This window comes from Athene cunicularia (assembly GCF_003259725.1).
Source record: "Athene cunicularia isolate RWA chromosome 11 unlocalized genomic scaffold, athCun1 chr11_part2, whole genome shotgun sequence".
Lineage (NCBI taxonomy): Eukaryota > Metazoa > Chordata > Aves > Strigiformes > Strigidae > Athene > Athene cunicularia.
The window spans coordinates 1,925,568-1,934,891 of record NW_020799114.1 but is presented as its reverse complement, the minus strand read 5'-3'; the positions used below and the strand labels follow the sequence as shown (position 1 = coordinate 1,934,891).

Here is a 9,324-nt window from a genome sequence, read left to right as displayed (position 1 = left end):
AAAAAAAAAAAAAAAAAAAAAAGCTGATAATATTCTGAACCAAATTTCTGGAAGAGAATAATTAACAGTGCAATAAATCCCCAAAGGAAATGCTCATTAATCTTGTCTTTCAGAAGCAAATTTCAGAAGAGAGCTTATTTAAAACATTGCTAATAATTATAGGAAAGTTGACAGCTTAAAAGCCCCCAAATCTAGCAGCAGCCTCCTCCTATCAGATCCTGCAGGAACTAGTTCAGGCTGGACGGGAACATCCCGACTCTCCGGGCTGGGGCGGCCCTCGGGTACCACCCGGCGAGGGGTCTGTGTCACCAGGGGTGGGCTCGGGAGGGCGCCCGCCGCGGGTCATCCCTCCTGCCCGAGCTCAGGGAGAAGCCCGGGGTGGGTCAAGATGACCTGAACCAGTTTGGGGGGTGCGCTGGTGCCGTGATGCTGCTGGTGCCGCCCGTCGAAGCCCCGATGTGACGCGTCACTCCCTCCGTCTGCGTGCGAGTCTCCGGGGCCGTGGCAGCCCTGGAGCCAGAGCAGCTTGGGGAGGAATAACGGGATTTTGCTGTTCTTGCAGAAACCAGCCTCTGCCGGGGAGGTGTCGGTCCGTCCGTCCGTCCGTCCGTCTGCTGGGGCTCCCTCTCGGCAGCAGGGTGGGACCTGCAGGAAAGCGCCTTCCTGGGTCACTCCCCCATGGGTGGGGGGCTCACAGCACCCCGATGGGTGAGGGCTGGGTTCGTGCATCCGGTTGAAATCTGTGGCGGTGTTAATTGCCAAGGAGCCAATTAATTTCGCTGGGCAGTACATGTGTGCGTGCGCGTGGCTGCCCAAAGGCAGAACCGGCCGAATGAACGTGGGGCAGATTCTGATCTGCCCTGGGCCCCTCCCTCCATCCCTGAGCAGCCGTGTCACCCAACGCAGGGCAGGAGAAGGATGCCAAAAGGACAAGGAGCTAAATGAGGCTTGGGTGAAAATACCGGTGATGTGCTCGTTGCTCTCGGGTTTCCTGTCCCCGTTTGACCAGGGCTGGGAGCGGGAGCGGAGGGGAAGGCAGCTTGGAGCAAACCCAGGCTGCGCCGGGAGGAAGGAAATGTGATATTGGCCTGGGAATGGTGTCAGTGCCTTTGCCTTTTTGCTTTTTTCTTCCTTTTTTTGGGGGGGTGACGGAAGGCTAGGAGGGAAATGCAGAGCAGGACCCTATCCCAGGAAGGTGGGCTGAGGGGGGTACATTGACACGGCCACCGGCGTGCCGTGCCCTGGGGGTGTCCAAGGGGGTCACCCAGCGCTGGGGAGAGTCAGGGTGTTGCCTCTGGGCTCCCCTTCCCCAAAATCCCTCCTTTATCCACATCTCCGGCAGCACACAGAATCATTTCTGCCTTTATTCCACCAGCTCCCCTCAGCGCACAGGGGTGTTGAAGGTGAAATTTTTGTTAAATCTAAAATGAAAGCAAGCGCAGGAGAGGAAAACCCTCCCTTCTGGCTCATGCAAATTCACTCTGCTTTGATAACAAATCTGCCCAGGTCATGCAGACCTGGGGAGATGGCGAGATTGAGTCGCGGCAATATTTAATACCTCTCCAAGGCCCCAGTGAAAGAGAGCACTTAATCCCAAGCTTAATTTCACTTCTGTGCCTTAAAACACTGAGCTCACCTCAAAGCGAGGGCCTGGGCCCGCTCAGGCACGCTGCGATTCTCCAGACAGGAGAGCAGCCGCTTTTTTGGCAAAAACTTGAGGACGGGCTGTGGTGCATCCCAGTCTGTCCACTGGGATGCAGGCTGGTTGCTGGGACACCCGCGGGGTGACGTGGGATGTGCTGGCACCCAGAGCCCTTCGCCTCCCCCAGCACCCAGTGGGACACCGATCCTTTTATCACTCCAAGTGGTGTCTAAGGAGTTAATTGTGATTTTTTTTTTTTTTTTTTAATTTTTTTTTTGCCGTGCTCCTTTGCCCGTGTACCACCCTGCCCCAGGCAGGCCCTGCCTCATCGGGGACCCCAGGGGTTCCTGCTGTCCCCTCCCACCTGCTCTTTGTCATCCGGAGGCATCATTTTCATTAGGCAGCTGCTCTGTACCTCGCTGCCCCGCGCGCCTTTTATCTGCGTTCTGTTAAATGATCTCAAATATGTGATATGATAAAGACAAACAAACACCCGTTCAATTTAGTTCACCCTAATGCCAGACTCTACTTTTACCGAAGTAATTAAGATTAATGCAGTTGATAATTTAGGAAGTATTCTTAAATGTACCCTTCTGGCAGCATCTAACATGTAATTTTACCTTAGAAGATTTATCGGAGCACTTAGGTAACAGATAGTTCCTTAGCAAACAGGAGCATTTAGAAGGAAAATGAAAGATTAATATTTCTTAAATAAATGTCAAAATAAGTCATTCTTTATTACAGCCCTACAAAGATGCTGCTGTCAGGCCCAGCCCCTCTGCTGATTCCCAGGGGAGATTAAACCCGCCACAGTCTTGGGGCTCGGCGAGTGGGAGGGGAGGAGGTCTCAGATGTCCGATGCCTTTGGTTTTTTAGGGGAGCAGACGCTTTGAAGGGCTCTGCTCGCCCGTGCCAAAACACACCAGAGCCAGGCCAGCTCCTTGCTTGGCGGGGGGTGGGTTGAGAGCTGCCCCTGACCTTGCTCCAACCCATCCCTCTTCGCCTCGGCAGCTCCCGGCCCCGCTCGGCACATCCCAGCTGCCTTTCCCGCTCCGTGATGGGCGAGGAGCTGAGCTAAACCTCTGTCACCAGCCGCCTTATTTCCTTTGGAAAAGGCTCAGATGCTGTTGGCCGCGGCTGGGGACGGGACCGGAGCAAGTGGCCGTAGCTGTCTGACACCCAGCTCCCCCCCGCACCCTGCCAGGGAATGACGGGATTTGCTTTGCCAGGTCACCCTGATCCACCCGTCCCTTCTCACGCCGATGGGGGTGACCTCCAGCCAGGGCTGAGCCTTCGGTCTTCTCCTCTTCCTCCCACCCCAGCCACCTCCTCCCATGGGACATCCCCTCTGCCAGATGTGGAACCTCCTCTCACAGCACCTCCGGGACAGGCGGCACGAAGATTTGGGACTGGGCACGGTGCCGAGACACCGGCTTGCAACACCCCCACATCTCATGGGGTGCCCAGAGAGCTGCCAGGCTCGGACCTGCCCGCCCAGGGACCTGCCCGCCTCCGCTATTTTGCATTATCCACGGAGGAAGGATTAGGACTGTTTGCAAAATCTGGATCCCGAGCAAAAGCTGGATTCTCACCAGCTTGGAAATTCTAAGCTGTTCGGATCCAGAAAATCAATTTTGGACCATTGTGAACAAGAAAAAACTTTCTGAATAACCTTCCAACTTCTCCTCGGGCCAGAAAATTCTGCTGGAAACCACCTCTTGCCCCGACACAGCCTTGACCAGCCCATCCAGGACCGTGTGTGTGTGTGTGTGTGCATGCGCGCACCCCCAGCATCTTTCCCACCCCCTTACAAGGTCCTTTTCAAGCTGTTGGCACCAGGGCTCCGCTCCTTCCCGCTGCGGTTTCTGCCCAAGGGATGCTCCAGCCTCATCTCAGCTTTTCTCAGAAAGAGCCTCTGTCCATCCCCAAACCTGCCCCTTTGGTCCTGGGCAGGCATGGGCCCAGCCTCGGGGACAGTGAGAGAGACCAGGGCTGGAGGGGAGGTGTCACATCCCTCCTGGCGAGATGCCTGGGCAGGAACCAGTCCCCTCATCCTGGTTTTCTCTTTATTTGACTGGGAAGTGGGTTAATGCCAGAGCAGGGTTCGATGTGTCTGGATACGACACCCACACTCCTGGGGAGCAGCGAACGTGGGTTAACTCCAGGCTGGACCTGGGACTGATAGGGGGGTAACAGCGATCCCTTAAAATCCTCCCTCTTTTCCCCCTTTGTCCTTTGGGTATCAGCACCCTTTTCCCACCTCGCTCCCAAGGTGCACCCTAAGCCAGTGCTGTTTCAGGAGCGTGGCCTGATCGGCGTGGTGTGGGATGGAGGTGGGCAGCAGCTGAGCATAGCAGGGACCGGCATGTCACTGGCACGGTTGGGGGGCACCGAGGGTTGGGCATGGCGTGGGGGGACCTGGGTGCATCGCTGGGTGCGGGTGCAGGACCAGGCCTGGCTGGCAGCTGCCCCACGGCTGCGCTCAGCACCTGCTGGAGGCTGAACAGTGCCCTGCGCGCAGCCGGGGCTGTGGTTTGGGCTTTGGCCGCCCTCAGTCCTCCTCTTCCTCCTCCTCCTCACGCTGTCGAGGCCGTTTCCTGCCCCTCAGGGCCGCATCCTGACCGCGGGTGCGAGGCGTCGGGTCTGCAGGACCCCGGCGGGTGCAGGCGGTGGCTGGGATGCAGGGGATGGAGCTGGGATGCAGGAGAGGGGGAGGCAGGACCCCCATCTCCACCCATGCCTCAGTTTCCTCACTCCCACAGCACCCTCTGACCACGCGCCCGGCCAAAGCCACCCACCCGCAGGGACCCAGCTGGTGGTGGCCATGACGGGGAGGTTTTGGGGTGGAAACCCCTCCTTTTGGCGGCCGAGCGCTCCCCGCGCGCCGCCGTGCCGGCAGCCAAGCCAAACACAGATTCCTGACATATTTTTCTCTTTCCTTTGCAGCCAAGAAATTCATATTTCATGGGAGGTGAAAGTGAGTCCCGTCAGTAGCTGAGCGGCGGAGGGTGCCAAGGTACGGGCCAGCTGACCGCGCAGGGTCGGATGCTATTTTTGGGAGCCAGATGCTCTCCTCCTCTGCCCAGATGGGCTCGGGGGATGCCCCCAGCCCCCCCGAGCCCCAGCTGCAGGGATGCTCAGGGACCTTCCCAGCTGCTTTTCTGGCCCCGCAGTAGCCCGGTTGCAAGAGGCAGAAAGTTTAAAGAGGTGCTGGGCTTTGAGAAGGAGCCAGTTCGCAAGGGGAGGGGATTTTTCACAGCCCCAGCCAAAGCTGTGCTGGGTAGGATCGACCCACCTGGGTAGGATTTAAGTCCTTGAGGCAGTGGTTAAATGCCCCTTTTTGGGAAAAAAAACCCAAAGCGTGTTCAGAGTCAGCACTGCATCTCGTGGAGCTGGTGAAAGCCTGTAGAGCCGAGGGGTTTCTCTGTGGGACCCCCACATGCCCCCCACCCATCTTCCCCGAAACAGCTGCAGCAAAGGGAATTTTCCTCACTGATGCCACCCAGCCGGCGTCTTGATTTTTCTTCCTTCCACCCACTCCCACGCCCACCCCCGAGCCACCGTTGCTGAAACCACAGTGCCTCCGGCCGCGGTACCCACCCAGATAAGAGCAGCCCCATCCCGGGTTGGGGGTTTATTCACCTTGCACAAGCAGCCTGAGAGCTCACCCGTGCCAAACCCTGACCAGAGCCACAGCCCCGGGACCCCCACCCCAACCAGAGCCCCTTCCACCCAGCCCTGCGCATCTCCCAGCCCCATCAGGGCTTTGCTGGACTGGGCAGTGTACACAGAAACAGCAAGAACAGTCCCTGCCTTGCTAATCTCAACAGACGATACAAAGAGCAGATAGGCGAGGGGAAGCATTATCGGGCCTGATTTACAGATGGAGGGCTGAGTCACCGTGATTAACTGACTTACCCAAGGTCGTGCAAGGGAGAAGCCGAGGCGAGCGCTGAACCCGGCTCTCCCCAGTCCCCCAGCCAGGCCACCCCTCCGCTCCCCCCCAGGGGAAGGAGTTTTTCCTTCTGCCCACAGCGATGCTCGGCAGAGCTGGTGCCTTTCCACAGGCAGTGCCACCGTTTCAGCCCTTTGTGCTTTGCTTCAGCAGCTGGTGGAGTTTTCTTGTTGGGTGTTGGGGTTGGGGTGGTTTTTTTTTTGGTGCTCTTCACGCAACTGTTTTGTTCTCTCGCTGCGGTTTCCAACCGGAGCAGGGTTTTACCCTGAGGAGATGCTTCATCTCCTGCTGCCCTGCTCTCGGTGGGGACCTGGCGGTCGCCTTGGTCTTCGTGGTGTGGTCCCAGCTGAGATGCAAAGCTCCGGCGTGCTGCTGGTGGGATTCACAGCCCTTCTCTCTAGGGATGGAGATGCCGTCAGGGCTGTGGGTGACACGGTCCCCCAGGCCGTGTGTGCTGGAACAGCCCTGCAGGAATAAGTGCTGAGGGGATTGGCAAGTGTGAAGGAGCCCAAAGAGCACGGGCAGCCCCTGGGGACCCTCAGCTCTGTCCCTGGGCACGACCAGCTCTTGAGGCGCGAGGAGCTGAGCCACTTGGCTCCGGGTGCCAGGGAGCCAGAGTGGCAAATCACAACCCGACTGGCACGTTGGGGCTCCCGGCAGGATGAGACCTGCCCCGCGGAGCGGCAGGCTGAGTTCTGCCTTGCCAGCCAGGCTCCTGCCATCGCTGCTGGGCTTGTCCCTGTGTCCCCAAGGCACAGCGGGGCTGCAGGAGGCCAACCCCACGTTGGCCCCAGTGTGGAGGATGCTCCAGGGATGGGTGAAAGGGCCAAGTACCCAGCAGGGCACACAGCGGCAGGGAGGGATCGCTCTCCCTGTGGCCAGGCAGCCTGGTAATAAAGATCCCATGTGGTTTTTTTTAATGCATAACCTCCCTTTGCCGCCATCCCATCCCTTCTCACCTCCTCTTCCAGGAGATGAAACAAAAACCCAAGAAGCAATGCCAGCAGCAACCCAAAGAGGAGCCTGGTCCTGGGGGCAGGCTACGGATTGGGCTGAGAGCCTGTGAAAAAACAGATTAGATGGTCTCTTATTTTCATTATATTCTGAGTTTCCCATCCTGCAAGGGGGGAACTACCTTTGGGCTGGACCTGTAATCCCTCCAGTGAAGGATGCAGGCAGCTGCCTGGGGAAGATGCCTTTAATTCAGCACACCCAGCCCTCCTTACCGGATGCCCCATCAGCAGCAGCGCCGGCTGAGCCCCACTGAGACCCCAAATTTCTGCGCCGTGCTGCTCCCAGGACTGCTGTGTGCTTGCAGACAGACCCCCACGCCGAGCAGGGGGACCCCCAAGCCCCGGTATAAGGACAGGCATCAGGGGTTTGGGGAACAAAGCCCTAATTTACACTTTTCCCTTTGTCCTCACGCGCCATCTGTCATTTGCATGGGATAAATTCATGGCCATCTCCTGGCTGGGCTCTGCCAGGAATCCCGGCATGGCACGTGGATGCCGTTCGTCGGCGGGACAGTCCCTCGTGCCACCGACTCTGCTTCCCCCATCTCCCTCGCCCTGCCAGCGCGGGGAGCGGGGCGTTTGTTTCTCCTGGCGCTCAGCACTAATGCACCAGCAAACCCCAGCCCTGGCCATGCAAATCCTGCAGCTTTACGGGCACGCAAACGAGCCTTTCCTTCAGAAAAAAAAAAAAAAAAAATATGTGGCTGAAAGAGCACGACTGTGATAATGTAGCAAGCGCTGGCCTTGGGTATTTTATCTTGGCAAGGAGCCTTTGCAAATTTAAACAGCAGCAAACAGGCTTCGCAGTTGTGGCTGGAAGCGGCATAAGCGGCGCATTGTTTTGCAAGCAAAACCCCTGCGTGCCAAAGGGCCGCGTGTGAGCTTTGGCCAGCACGTGGGGAGCGAGCACGATAGGGCCCGGCCGTATCAGCCCGGGATCCGTTTCACTTAGCGGGGTGTGAAATTGTGGAGGAATTCGAGCCCCGCAGCTCGAATCAGAAGGGGGGACCCCAGGGAGCCCCCCCTGGGCTCTGCCCCGGCTGCGTTGCCTTCCCCTCCCCGCGAGGGCTCGCGGTGTCTCTGCAGAAGGAGCAGGGGGGTGCAGCCGTGCCCCCCCTCCCTCTCTATATACACACCAATAATTATTAACGCCTCCGTGCCGGGAGCTCACCCCGGCTGCACCGCGTGTGAGCTGAGAGACCCCCGCTAGATGCAGGTCGCTCCCCTTTTCTCGCTGAAAGTCTCATTTTCTGCTCCAGTCGCTGCTGGGCAGGGGTGGCGAGGCCGTGCTGCGCGGGGTGGACCCTGAGTGGGGCTGGTTTTAAGAATTACACCCAGGAGAGGACGAATAGGCTGAATTTCACGCTTATGTACAGCCAGGTCATCCCCTCCCCAGCTCCCAGCAGTATCATGCCTCTGCCCCCTGCGGCAGACAGTGAAGAGGCATTTCTAGTGAGGGAGGAGAAAGAGACCCTTTCTGTTTGCAATGAGCTTTTTTTTTTTTAAAATAAACTCTTTAAAACAAGGGTTTACTCTTCTTTTTAATACAACCTGTGTCTGAGGCTAAAATCCTGGTGGAACCTTTTAAAAGGCTGCGCTTGACTTGCGCTTCATGTCTAATGCCCTGAGGGTCCCTTTTTGTAAAATCAGCTAGTAAATTCAGGATTTAGTTTTAACGTTTTCACGTACTTCGGCGCCTAAAATTGCGAGGGCAGTTTGCGGGTGGCGTTAAGGCAGAGGCAGCAGAAGTTCAAGTCTTTTCTCCAGGGGTTTCGGAGCTACGGTTTGGTGGAGGGGCAGCGAGGTCGAAGGGATGCTCTGGGGGAGGAAATCGTGGCGGAGCAAAAAGCTTTTTGCTGCACAGCCCGACCTCATCGTCCCTCCAGCCGCAGGAGCGGGGACACGGGGACAGAAAGCCCTTCCCAGGACGCCTCTCCCAGCCCAGCCTGACAGCCCTTCCCGCTAATCCGTAGGTGGAGCTCTTCTGTCATCTTTTTCTGCTTATGTTGCGAAGAAGTAACCCAGAAATAGCTTCCCCGGGAGGAAAAAAGTGCCTTCCTCAGCAGCTTTTGCCGAAGGTGAAATGCTCGGAGCATCCTTTGAAGAGCCAAAAGCTGGAGGGAGGGTTGCGCTTCCCCTTCCTCCACCCCCCTCCCCACCGCAGCGCCAAGAAAAGGGACCAAAATTATTTCCCCTTCCCGGCTGATGGCCACCCTGTCTCTCTTTTCTCCTCTTCAGGTCTGAAACGATGCGGCAGAGCCCCTCCGGCGCTCGGGACCCCGCGCCGCCCCGGCCCCGGAGAGCCACTGCCCCGCTCACTGCCCCAGTGCCCGTCGGCGGAGGACCATGCCCGTGACGGAGGGAGAGCAGCTCGCAGCGGGACGGGAAAACGGGGCTTTCTAGCCTTTCCCCCCTCCTCGGTATCATGACTGGAGAGACCCAGCATGTTTACACCATCGGCGATACTGAGGCCGGCCCCAAAGACCCCGACAAGGCCTTTGGCTTTGAAGGCTGCGGGGAGAAGGATGGGAGGGCGCTGGGCGGGGAGGGCACGTCCCCCTTCCCCGGCCCCAAGGACAAGGAGCCCCACAGCCAGCGGGAAGCCGTGATCCGGCCCCAGCAAGCGGGAAAGATCGACTTCAAATCCCTCCACCGCAAACCCAAGTTCGGCAACGACAGCGCCTGGGGAGAGGTCAAGGGCAGCCCTCAGTCCC

The 9,324-nt window shown here is 58.1% G+C and overlaps 1 protein-coding gene across 1 annotated transcript in view; it reads left to right on the top strand.

The window, feature by feature from the left end:
- ZNF469 (zinc finger protein 469) overlaps positions 1-9,324 on the top strand; it is a 48,038-nt gene that overhangs the window by 25,127 nt on the left and 13,587 nt on the right. Inside the window, exons 3-4 of the mRNA XM_026857024.1 lie at positions 4,589-4,658; positions 8,849-9,319. Of these exons, the coding sequence (XP_026712825.1) occupies positions 9,036-9,319 (284 nt within the window). The 5' untranslated portion in view covers positions 4,589-4,658; positions 8,849-9,035. The remainder of the gene's footprint in view (positions 1-4,588; positions 4,659-8,848; positions 9,320-9,324) is intronic.